This window comes from Phaseolus vulgaris, chromosome 3 (assembly GCF_000499845.2).
Source record: "Phaseolus vulgaris cultivar G19833 chromosome 3, P. vulgaris v2.0, whole genome shotgun sequence".
In the NCBI taxonomy this organism is placed as follows: domain Eukaryota; kingdom Viridiplantae; phylum Streptophyta; class Magnoliopsida; order Fabales; family Fabaceae; genus Phaseolus; species Phaseolus vulgaris.
In genome coordinates, this window is record NC_023757.2 from 11,813,762 (window position 1) to 11,826,696 (window position 12,935).

General features: G+C 33.2%; 1 protein-coding gene across 4 annotated transcripts in view; it reads left to right on the plus strand.

Annotated features, from left to right (window-relative positions):
- Positions 1-12,935, plus strand: part of LOC137806667 (DExH-box ATP-dependent RNA helicase DExH7, chloroplastic) — a 53,732-nt gene that overhangs the window by 18,834 nt on the left and 21,963 nt on the right. For all 4 annotated transcript variants that reach the window (XR_011080386.1, XR_011080385.1, XM_068606895.1 and 1 more), the window contains exons 13-24: positions 146-246; positions 565-622; positions 2,567-2,632; positions 6,309-6,391; positions 6,503-6,686; positions 6,849-7,004; positions 7,086-7,187; positions 7,280-7,432; positions 9,467-9,571; positions 9,664-9,804; positions 11,199-11,288; positions 11,369-11,425. Coding sequence is in view for 2 of the 4 variants with exons in the window: in XM_068606895.1 (XP_068462996.1) it covers positions 146-246; positions 565-622; positions 2,567-2,632; positions 6,309-6,391; positions 6,503-6,686; positions 6,849-7,004; positions 7,086-7,187; positions 7,280-7,432; positions 9,467-9,571; positions 9,664-9,804; positions 11,199-11,288; positions 11,369-11,425 (1,296 nt within the window). In the remaining 2 variants the exon portion in view is untranslated. The remainder of the gene's footprint in view (positions 1-145; positions 247-564; positions 623-2,566; positions 2,633-6,308; positions 6,392-6,502; positions 6,687-6,848; positions 7,005-7,085; positions 7,188-7,279; positions 7,433-9,466; positions 9,572-9,663; positions 9,805-11,198; positions 11,289-11,368; positions 11,426-12,935) is intronic.

A 12,935-nucleotide genomic window follows, 5' to 3' on the forward strand; every position in this document is an offset into this window, starting at 1 on the left:
CACTATATGAAGCTGTCAAATTGAAACTAAAAATAATCTTGGATTGGTTGGATACTCTAGAAACTTAGTGAATACTCCCAAATTTAATGTATGATTTTCTGCATTGTTATTACCTTCAGTTTTTGTTTTATGCCTCATGTTTTAGGCTATTTCTGTCGCTGAAAGGGTTGCTGATGAGAGATGTGAACCTTCACCAGGTTCAGATGGTTCTTTGATTGGTTATCAAGTTCGTCTTGACAGTGCCAGGTACTCATTTTTCATTTATACTCAATTGCTTGCTTTGTTTTCTTCATTCATTCATTTTGAATTTTGACTTTGAATTATTAAATATTTTTATACTAGTTGAGGATATTTATCAATACAAACCAGTATCCACTTCAGTACCTTGGACCTTTTGTGTGTAAAATTGTTACCTAGATGGAAAGGAAATTCAATGCTGATGCTTTTTTTTGTTTTCACCCTTCACATATCCCATTCCCCATGGGGCAACAAAAATAATGTTTTTCTTTCTGTTCTGTTCTTAGTTGGAAGTATTAAGTTATTGACTGTTTATTTTCTTGTTAGGAATGAGAAAACAAGGCTTTTGTTTTGTACAACAGGGATCGTTCTAAGAAAATTGATGGTAGGTTATTTTTGTTAAATAGTATAACAGGTTTATACCTCTTGTTGTCTTCAACTTGATACATGCATTATTGCATCGAAAATGAGAATGACTAATTTTTTATTGTTTTTATTTTTATTTTTTGTTTTTTTTTTGTCAAAACATGATGACATTATTTAATCCTGTGTAACCGCTTTATTTGGGCAACGCTCATGGCAGCATTAGATATGATCAAACAAACAAATAGTGGCCATCTTAGAAATGGGGGAGTAAGTATGACCATAAAGCCATGAATTTGAGTATCTTTCACAATCATGATTTCTCGGACTGACTTAAATTTGTTTGGTTTTATATATCTTGGAATATTTATGTTTCTTTGGAATAAAAGATTTTTATGTTTAGTTTTAATAGAATTTTCCCCTAACTTAAAATATTATCACATTAAATGATATAGAAAAGGTAACGTGATATTTTTAAGACAATAAAACTGTTTTTTTTTAATTGGGAATGTATGATTCACACATCTCCCATGAGAACAATTTTGTGAGAATTCCAGGTAAAAATTATTTCTTGGAAAATAGGTTTCTTGAGAATATTATTTTCTAAATAGTTAACTAAACAGGAAAAATACACATTCCTAACTTCAGATTAATTGGAAACTGAGAAATCTTGTATCAAAAGTCCCCTAATAGGAAACATGCAGCAGCAACCAATGCTAGATTCTTCTCATCAAGCATTGTCTGTTCCACCCTGGATGGGATAGTTCTTCTTGAATATACTTAGTAATGGTAACTGATTATAAAAGAGAAACAAAGTTATGGTGGGCTGGTGATAACTGGTGGTCACTGAGAAATTAATATATAGGATTTGCATTGAGATCGAATTGTATACTATCAGGTGGAAACTGTCAGGAGAGATTGGTTTAGAATCTGAAATGTGTTGTCCATTACAATGCTAAATGTCTGAATATTTTTATTATTGCTTTGTTTTGTATTAAGTTTGCTATATCATGGTATTAAGAAGTGGACTTTAAGCCTAACTCAACCCCATAAAACCGGCTCATGAGGTTGAGGTTTGCGCCCACTTATATACAATGAAAGGCTCTAATCTCTAGTCGATGTGGGATCTCCAACACATCCGCTCACGCCGAGATTGCCAACTCGTGCGTGGGACTATATATTATGGGTGGCCCGATAACGGCCCGATAGCGGGTGGTCTGATAAACTCAACAAATACTCGCTAGGATAGGCTTGAAATGACTCTGATACCATATTACAAAGTGGACTTTAAACCTAACTCAACCCCATAAAATCGGCTCATGAGGTTGAGGTTTGCACCCACTTATATACAATGAAAGGCTCTAATCTCTAGTCGATGTGGAATCTCCAACACATGGTCTTTTGATATTCTTCGTTTTTTATTGGAGAAAAATTACTTTAAATTTTATGAGATCTTAACTGTGTAACAGTATCCTAGAAGCTTTTAAAAGAGATAGTTCACTATTTATTTTCTTGACATTGTTTCATTGTAAGACATCCTGGTTTTGACTGGCCATCCATATTATTTTCCTACGATACACATTTAGTTAGTAGTACACTCTGGTTCTTAATATAAGACACATTTTATAAGAAATTCATGGTCCTTTTTATAAGTTATTTCAATAAAACATTATATATCTTTCCCTTGCCTCTTAAATATTATGAATGTGTTTTTTTGTTAAAGAATAGTGAAGGGAATTTTAAAAGTCATTAATAATGAGAGTAAATTTGATATATTGGTAACATTTCTTTAAAAAATGAACAAAATCAATTAATTACTTTTATTGGTTGATGTGATTCTGTTGGAAGGGTCTTACATTAAGGATAAGAGGAATTTTACCATAAATGTAATTATACTGTTTATAAATCATTCTTATGTTTTATTTTGTTAACTTTCAAGTTATTGTTTACCTTGTTGATATTCCAGGGGGATAAAAACTTGTCGGGCATTACTCATATCATAGTTGATGAAGTTCATGAGAGGTCTTTGTTGGTGAGTTGAATAAATTAATATGCTATAGACAAGCTTTTTGTAAAGTTTACATTGAATATAATTCACATTATTTATACCCTGGGTGATTGGATATGTGAAGTTCTCGCTAAGATGACTTTGATCACCATGTATCGTGAATCAAGTATTCCAAAAGAGTAAGCAATTAGGTAACGACAAATGACTGATTATATGTTATGTTTCCAAGATGGCCTCTCATGCTATGCTAGATCCCTTTAGGCTTGAAATGTAAACAATGCACAGACCACCTACCCTTTTTTCTTATCAAAAGTAGAATATGCAAAAGCATTACTATAAAACATGATCCCAACAAGGTTGACACCCTATGTAATATCTATATCAATCATTTGCAGCAGACTCTAATAGCATGAAAAAATAAAATACTACAGATTTCTTTTACACTAAAGTACGAGAGCTATGAACATAATGATTCCATTCACTATTCTCAATTTTAGAAAGAATAATATATTGCTTCTGTATTTGAATAATGAGGCCATTGGACCTACAAATACATGAGCCTGCTGGTTATTTTAGGAAATATAGAGAGCTAATTCTAGGAAAACAAATCCCTGTAATTATGTGATTTTTTTAAATACATAATCCTGGTATTAGTAGCAAGATACACATGTAATAAAGAATAAGATTATGGCAAAGGATAAAATAAAAAACCTCCTAAAATACATAATGACAGCACGATTTTGACATTCACCCTCAAGCTGATGAGTAAGTGTTCATTCCTAGTTTGGATATTAATTCTTTCAAGGGTTAAAGCAGTTCAATGCTTTTGGTGAGTATGTCTGCTAGTTGATTTTGAGTGGACACATTGGACCTATAAATGCATGAGCCTGCTGGTTATTTTAGGAAATATAGAGAGCTAATTCTAAGGAAACAAATTCCTATAATTATGGGGCTGTTTTTAAGTACATAATCCTGGTATTAATAACAAAATACCCCTGTAATAAAGAATAGTATTATAGCAAGAATAAAATAAAAAACTTCCTAAAATACATAATGAGTAGCCGGGTTTTGACACCTATAAATATGAGAAAGAGGAAATTTCATTCTTAATTTAAACTTTGTATTGAGCCATCTAGATTGAAGAAACCTTTATTTTTCTAGTAGAAGACAGGGAGAAAAAAAGGATCAAAAGCCTAGACTATTGGGTCATTCAGGCTTCATTATATCATAAACCAACCATCCCAAAAGCTTAAGCTGTTAGGTAAAGATACATGAATTGTTCTATATTATATTTTTCAACACCATGCATATTCAGCCAATCATGACATTTTATGGGTCTAGGGTTGTAAAAAGGTATTATAGGAATTGTGTGCATAAACTTTTAATGATGACTTTATCTACCATGAATATATAATTTTTTTTAATTAAATATATTAATCATTAAATTATAATTTAACTTTGATATTTCTTAAATAAATTGATCTAGCTCTTTCCTTGGTTGACAAATATATTATCATTTCAAATTAAAGCTTACAAATATGTTTATTATTGACTAATAGTTCCTTTATAATAAGTTATGATTTATATTTCTTACTTTGTTAAAAAAGCAAACACTTGAAGTTATAATGATGTGTTCATTATATCTTGTTTTATTAAGTTACTTTTTTTTTCTTTTTTGATCAGCAACGAATTAATATAATTTAAAAGAAACACTTTAGGGGTGTTCCAACCCTTATACATAAAACCTCCTAATTAAGCATTCAACAATTAGATCAAAGTTAAGCGGCACACCACTTAACTCAAAAACTTAAAACTATTTAAAAAACTCAGTCCCAAAACCTGCGACTGCATAACACCAGCATAACACAAACCAGAATCCTGGTTATGAAGGAGACCTACTAGGGGAAACATGCTAACAGCAGCACATCATAACCAAATAGGCCAAAAACTAAAGGGTCTCCAGACCTTGCTGCATTTGCTTCCTGAACCACTACATACCACCATGCATCTTCCAAGCATATCAGTAGCTTGACCATAGAACGCAGCATATGTCTCAAACCAAAACATAAGCCAAGTGCATTGTTTATATAGCAGAACCAGCATATCAACAATGCCGATACCTCCAAAGTTCATACAAGAGCAATTACGAAATCACAAGCCATGATGGCCTGGACCGGTATAGTAACCACCAGCTCAGCCAAACTGAGGAGGACCTACCTGACAGCCTGTACCTTCACCCCTCCTTACAAAAGCAGAACCGGGCTTTGATAACACAAACCTCAAACATCCTCAACAGCACCACCTTGACAACGAACAAACTCCATACTCCATGCCTGTAGTCGAGCAATCTACCACCGAACCAGGGGTTGTCTCTTGACAGCAGAGTGATTCATGTATGACTCTTATCTATATAACTCTTAACACATAGTTCAGGATTTAAGATCCAATCTGAGAAAGAGAAATTAAAATTGTGTACTCTGTTTTTCAACCAAAGCCAAGAGTTGAGTTGTGCCCGGTGAAAGATCTCTTCCGCATCAGGCTTCCCCTGCTTGAAAATGACTAGGTTTCTTTGTTCCCATATTCCTCTCACAGCTGTCACCCACAACCCTTTCCACACAAGGTTTTGCTTTGTGTTCAGGTGTACCAGGTGAAAATTTTCAAAGTGGACCTTTAAGTCCTTATTAAGTTACTTAACGCGTTATGAAAAGACTAATAAGCAAGAAGGGAATAATACTTTCTAATCTCATCTCATTTTAATTTGAATAAAAGGGGGCATGGAACAATAAACCAATTTCAATCCATTTTTGAAATTTATGTAAAATAATATTGTAAAAATATAGTTTTTAAATACGGTTAGTCCACAAATTTCGGTTAAGTTTATATTTGAAATTGATCTTTTTAGTCATTATTATTTGAAAAAGCTTTTTTGGCCATTTTGTCCAAATGGTTTCTTTCTAAACGCTGTCAAAATGAATACCTTACAAAGAAAACAAACATATGGTAGGATGTTTGATGATAAGAATGCAAAATGAAATTATGTTATCATGTAAATGACGTGTAATTTGCTAGCGATGTAAGCTTATCATTTAAGGTATTTGGGGTTGAGGAACTAAAACATTATGGGATATGCACAGTCCATTGCTCTTGACAAGGATATGCACAAAATCTGCATATAGTGGGAAAATGTATTTGCAAAGCTCATATCTATAACAATGTATAATGGGGATATCTCCATTTGGTGTGCCTGTTTTACTGTTCAATAAATGAGTATTGCAAATATGATATATTATCCTTCAACTGCTCAGAGAAACTATACATCTACAAAACTACCACACTGTAGTTTTTACATAATTTTCTATAAATTAACTGCACACTCTATTCGATTTCAACAATTTGTTTTTTCCAAACTTAATGCACCACATTATTTATATCAATCCATCAAATTTCACCGGTCCCATGCTCCTAACCACGAAGAATATTAGTTATCATCTCTCCAAGAACTCTATAAGTAGTAAAGTCATTAAAGAAGCTAGTTTCAACTTTTTTTTCTGTCATGAAATTTAAGAGCTTTTTTAAGCTAATGATTTTATATTTTTTTGTGGTGTTTGAAGTATTCCTCCGTTTCTGCACTAGTCTATGTTTCTAATCTTATATTTTTAAACATATTAATGTCATGTATTTTCCTTTTCATTTCTTACAGGGTGATTTTCTTCTAATTGTCCTAAAGAATCTAATTGAGAAGCAGTCCAGTAAAGGATCTAGAAAACTGAAGATCATTCTAATGTATGCAAATATGTGTTTTATATTGTTACAAGAATTACAGGACTAAACTTTCTTATATTAATTTCGTTTGGGCCTAACTTCATCTGTCATATATGCAACTATAATGATCAGGTCTGCTACTGTTGATTCAAATTTATTTTCAAGATACTTCAGCAATTGCCCTGTAGTTTCTGCTGAAGGCAGAACTCATCCAGTGACCACATACTTTCTTGAGGATATATATGATAAGATTGATTATCGACTCACTTCAGATTCTGCAGCTTCATTAACACATGGGACATCTGCCCGAGGGCAGGTAATCTATGATCAACTTTAGTTACTGTTAGATGTCTGTGACTGTGATTTAATCGCTTTATTATTTATTCTTTATACTTTTTATTATTTGCAGCATACGCCATCTGAATTATATTTTATTATGGATTTTCCTTCCTCTAATTCATGAAGCATTGCAATCTAGATTTTGCAGAGAGATGTTGTGACAAAAAGCAGGGGTAAGAAGAATCTATTCTTATCTGGTTGGGGTGATGAGTCTCTGCTTTCTGAAAGAGAAATTAATCCATACTTTGTTCCAAGTTGTTATCAATTATACAGCGAACAAACTCAACAAAATATGGTAAATCCCTTTTAAGCTGTGAATCTGTATAGCATTTTAAATTGGCACTCTAATTTGACCATTCAATATTTTTTCATTCAGAAAAGATTGAATGAAGATGTCATTGATTATGAACTCATTGAAGATCTAATATGTTTCGTTGATGAAACCTGTAGTGAGGGTGCCATCCTTGTATTTCTACCTGTAAGACTACTTGGTTATCCCTTGAGTTGATATGTTTACATGTATTTTTTAGTGCAAATAGTTATATTTTTCCTTATAACTTGTCATTCCAGGGAATGTCTGAAATAAACTGTTTACATGATAAGTTGGTGGCATGTAGCCAATTTGGTGGGCCATCTTCTGAATGGATTATCCCTTTGCATTCAACAGTTGTGCCAAGTGAACAGAAAAGGGTGTTTTTACGCCCTCCAGGAAATATACGTAAGGTGAGTTTTATTGGTAATATGTTTATGATCCTATATTTGTATTGTTAGATGTGTTAGTTATATTTCACTCAGTGTAACTGTTCATTTAGTTTGTAAATGACTGCTGAGTCAGCAGTCTATAAATAGGTACTCTGTAATTAGCTTGAGTATGGCTTGAGTACAACTGGTGTCATGTGATCTATGTAACCAACTTCACCTAGTGAAGGGCTTTTGGTGTCTTGTAATTAGCATATGGTACGTAAAAATAGAACCATCGACAATAATAGTAATGGAAGGGAAAAGAGAACGATCACTAGACATATGATTGGTTGCACCACAGTCAATTACCTAAGGGCTAATAGAAAGAGATTGAGAGAAACAAGTATATGAATTACCAGTGTGTGTCACCAAGGTAGTGTTACTAGTAGATTAGTGAGTCTTACACCATTTGATAAAGTCTTCATATGTCGTAAGAGTCACACAAGGCTGATCAGCTGGTTATGCAGAAGCAACTAGTGACTCAATGCTAGATGTTCGAGCAATATTTGGTGAATGAGGGATTTCCCATATAGCTTCCAACACTTATCAATAACGTGTACAATGCAATGACATTGTTCATATTTTGGACAAATTTTAGAATTCCTTGTTTGAAGGGGTTCAAAACTATTATCGTATGATGCAAAAGCAATATTTTCCCCTGCAAACGAAGTATGTTTTTTCATGTTTATCTTTTGAGGAATACGAAGAAGCGCAAAAGATGTAAAATTCATAGTGGGGTTTACTTGTGATCCCAAAATCTGATCATGGACAGCATTGTACTTTTGTGGCAAGCCATGTAAGGCTAGGGTTACAAAAATACGTATTGCAAGTGATGGAAGGAGCTCATTAAGATGACCTAAGATAGCATGAATCCACCCTTGATAAGCATACATAGGAACCTCAAATCATCATGGAGCAAGAAGTCTACTGAGATCTTGGCACATGTCGTACAAGTATTGTGTCATTGGTGTAATGGGCACTAGCCTCACTCCAAATTGATGCACACGTCTCATGGGGATGGAAAATAGGTTTGAGTGAGGGTGGATAGTGGATTTCGTAACACTGCACAATTTATGCATATACGTAATAGTTATAGACTCATGTATATATAGTGAAAAATAATATAGTCAATAAACTATCCAAGGAGATCATCCAATTTATTTTCAGAAGTGTTTGTGTACTCTCAAATTATCTTTGGCATTTTAAATTTGTTTCTTTAAATTTTTCATTGTAATTTCATGGTATGATGGTGGCTTAAACTCTTCACTCTATGCTACATTAATGGATATAGCATTGTTGAAAAGAATTCTAGACATGCATCCTCGCTCTCACTTTTCTTGAAAATGTCTTTGGTAATAATTTGGTTGTTCAATCCCTTTTGCTTCAAAATGCTTTTTTAAGTATAACTCTTCTTGCCTGTCTTTTGTTTTTTTCTTACCTCATCTGAATAACCCGTACTTGGCCCCCTTCATATTCTTTGCATTATGACTTTTTAATCAAATTTTGCTGCATTTGAAAAACAACACCAAACATTGATTTTCTATCATCCTTTGGAACTGGTATATGCTTCAACATTCTTTGATGTCCTTACAAAATGATGGTTCAATTGATAAGTTCCTCTTGATAGTACTTTCTTCCAATATTTTTTAAATTAGGTCATTATAAACCCAACCAGAAAGCCCAACTACAGGAGTTGGGTCAATTAATTTGGTAGTAAAGCTCGAGCCCACAAAATGCATTTAGGATTGACGTGATGTATGATTCATCGATTTAGTGAGAAGAATCTTGATCCCCCAACGATCCGTGGCTTCTCCGTTCTTCCTATTCTCCCTAACCTATTTGCTCATTTTTGTTTTCGATACTTACAAGGTTCTCAAGTCATGTGTAATGACTGCACTATGCCTATATTATCATGCATTCGTGGTGATTCTAATGCAGTTTTATGCTCAACGTGCACATAGTTTCTCTCTTCTAACAATTCTAATATCTAAAAAATATGTTTTGTTCTTGTCGTAGGTTGTTATAGCAACAAATATAGCAGAGACAAGCATAACAATAGATGATGTTGTATATGTAATTGATTGTGGAAAGCATAAAGAGAATCGTTACAATCCTCAAAAGGTATGGTTTCTTTCTTATATTCAATACAAGGCAATTGTGTAAAATATATTTTTTTATCAACATGGTTTGATTGCCTTTATGGTTGATACTAGAAATTGTCTAGCATGGTAGAAGATTGGATTTCAAGAGCAAATGCAATGCAGCGTCGTGGTAGAGCAGGACGTGTAAAACCTGGAAATTGCTTTTGTTTGTACACTCGTCATAGATTTGAAAAACTCATGCGTCCATATCAGGTATATAATTTTATATGAAATGCTTAAAATTTCAGAGGATACCCAAAGGTTCATTTAGTTTGTCTTTTGTCATGAAAGTATATACCTTTCTCAAAATATATATATTTATTTTCATGCACACACACACATATATTCATGAAAGCATTATGTTTTTGTTTTATTCCACTTTTTAAGGATGAAAATATGTTATTTATCTTTCATTTTACCATTTGATGATTTCTCTTTGCAAGTGTAGTACAACTAAAAAGGGGTTGTCGTATCTTTAGAGATTAGCAAATAGTAGTGATTTACGCATTTCCTTAACTAAAACTTGCAGGATATACAAATAACATTGTTCACAGACTTGCAAAGTTTGATTTGATAAATTAGAGTACCAAAGTTATAAAATGCAATGATATTAGATGTACTTGAGAACTAATCTAAAGCCTCTTGCTTATACGGATAAATATATGTTTCAACCTTCCAAGTTCCACAAAAAATAGTCCCAAGTTAATTCCTTAATCATGGCCACCTAAGAATCTAAAACTAATCAATCAATCCCTTGATTAATCATATTTGATTCTTCGCATTAAGAGAAAAACTTTTCATAACCAAAAGTTCAACATTCCTAGTTGTTGCAGATTTGGGATGGTTTAGCTTAGTTCAAAAAAGATAATATTTTCCAATAAGAATCCATTTACAAGATCATGAATATAGATTCTTTTACTTTCAACCATCAAGCATAAAACTAAATCTAAGATTGGAAAGCATAAATCTAAATATACATGTAGCAAGGAGTTTATAAAAAAAGTTACAAAGATACATCCAATCCCAACAAAAGGAGGATTAGCTACTCATGAGTCGCACAACTGATGTTTGTAGAGCTCCCAACTTCGTGGTCCTAATATCTTCTCTCCCAGTCTCCCCCCTTTTGGTTTGGGTCTTCTATTTATAGTCCAATACAAGCATTTGTCATTTAAGTGCATCCGCTTAGTGCTTCATAAAACACTATACGGAGTAGGTTTTTTCATGCGAAAAACTTCTAATTCGTTGATAGGTTCTCTAATTTCCTATGTAAGAAAAAAAAAGTGTTATTTTATTGATAACAATCACACCATTTACATTCTCATCATCTCAATTTTTTATATTTGTAATAATCAAAACCTTTAAAAAAAATTAAAATATGCTAAAATGAATATGAAGATTTTTAAGATATTGTTTTTTCTTAATTACTCTGGTGATATTGAGAATATTTATCTTAATAATACCATGGAGGTATTAAGAATATTTTTATCCTAATCACTATGGAGGTATTAAGAATATTTTTATCCTAATAATTTGCTATTTACAACACGCACATATATGTATATATATAAATTATTGTCTTATGTTTTTATTATATTTTGCTTTGCAAGGTTCCAGAGATGCTTCGAATGCCATTAGTTGAATTGTGCTTGCAGATTAAGTTACTGTCTTTTGGATATATCAAGCCTTTTTTATTGGAGGTAAACTGTTTTATTTTAAGACAATATGATGCGTGATCAAATTTTCTGTACAATTTTCTTCAATATATTTCCATTATCAGGCATTGGAACCTCCAAAGGTTGAAGCAATGGATTCAGCAATATCTTTGTTGTATGAGGTAATTTATGGTCTCATACTGTGTCATTGATTTCATTATATGTGCAAAATAATTTGATTTTTGTTAGTTGTAATAAGTAAAGGTCATACTTTTTTTATGTTTCTTATCTATAAATACACAACTTTATATGTTCATTATACTCAAGGCATTAATCCTATACTTCTATTTTACTTTATTTTGACATGGTATCTAGAGCATTAATCCTTGACTTCATGGAGAACCCATTGTTCACCAGATTTTTATTTTCACCATCACCGTTTGGAATTGCAACACCTCCCTTTATATCGTCCCAGCCTTGCGACCATCACACCACAAAAAGCACGAGAGTTAAAGCCTCGACACGCCTCTCCACACCACGTCACCGCCCTGCTTTCTTCCACACGTGGTGGCGTGTCTAAACCCTTTTCTAGCAAAGATTACTAGGCTTGAAAACACCTTATCGTCCTTATTCTGGATATGCCCTTGTCATCTTAATTGCACTTTGTTGATTTTTTGGGGCTTTTCTCTCTCTTTTAAGGTTTATCTCCCTACTATTTATCTATGGTCTCTTTTACTGCCACTACGACTGATCCGTCCATCTATACTAATTATGTCAATGGACATCTATCCATTGACAAATTGGATGGAATTAATTATGATACTTGGGCGTCATACATTAAACTATGCCTTAAGAGTCAGGGTTATGTTGATCTTCTTACCCAGAGTGAGGCCACTATTGCTGAAAATGAGATTTCCCGTTGGTTGAAAATTGATGCTCAATTATGCATTATTCTCAAGTCTATTATTTTGTCATCTTTAAAACAAATATTTCTACTTATGAGACATGATTAGAAGTTTGGAAACATGCCAAGTTATTGTACAACAATGATACTCAACGTTTTTATGGTGTTTTGTCAAAATCTTCTCAATATTGTTGCCCCCAGATGTCTTGATGGTAGAATGACTGAATATTTAGGTAAAGTTCATGCTTTTTTTCACGACTTCAATGAGTTATTGCCTGCTGCCTCCACTCCTCAAGAACTCGAGCAAATGTGAAAGTTTTTAATGTTATTGGCTTGTATGGACTTCCTGATGATTATTCACATGTCCATGATCAGATTTTAGGATCCTTAGTTGTGCCTAATTCTACTTCCTTTGTTCCACGCTTTTGTGTGTGCCAGGTAAGCCAACCATTGATACACATGCTTCCGCTAATGACTTTTCCGTTTTCGTATCCCAGCTTGATGATCGCAATAACCCTCGCAAGCCAAGCAAAGGGCATCACAAATATGAAGATTGTCACAAGCTAAGCCACAAAATTGACATGTGTTATGCCTTACATGGTCGTCCTCCTTAATCTAATCATTTGTCCAATTTGTTCCTTTGTAACCGTCTACTTTGGGCCCTATTTCATCTTATACATCAGGACAATCTGCTATTTTCTATGAAGTTCTTAAATAGTATGAGGATTGTCAGAACTCTAGTTCCACTAATTTTGTTGCACACATAGGTACATCTTTTGTTGATCCCA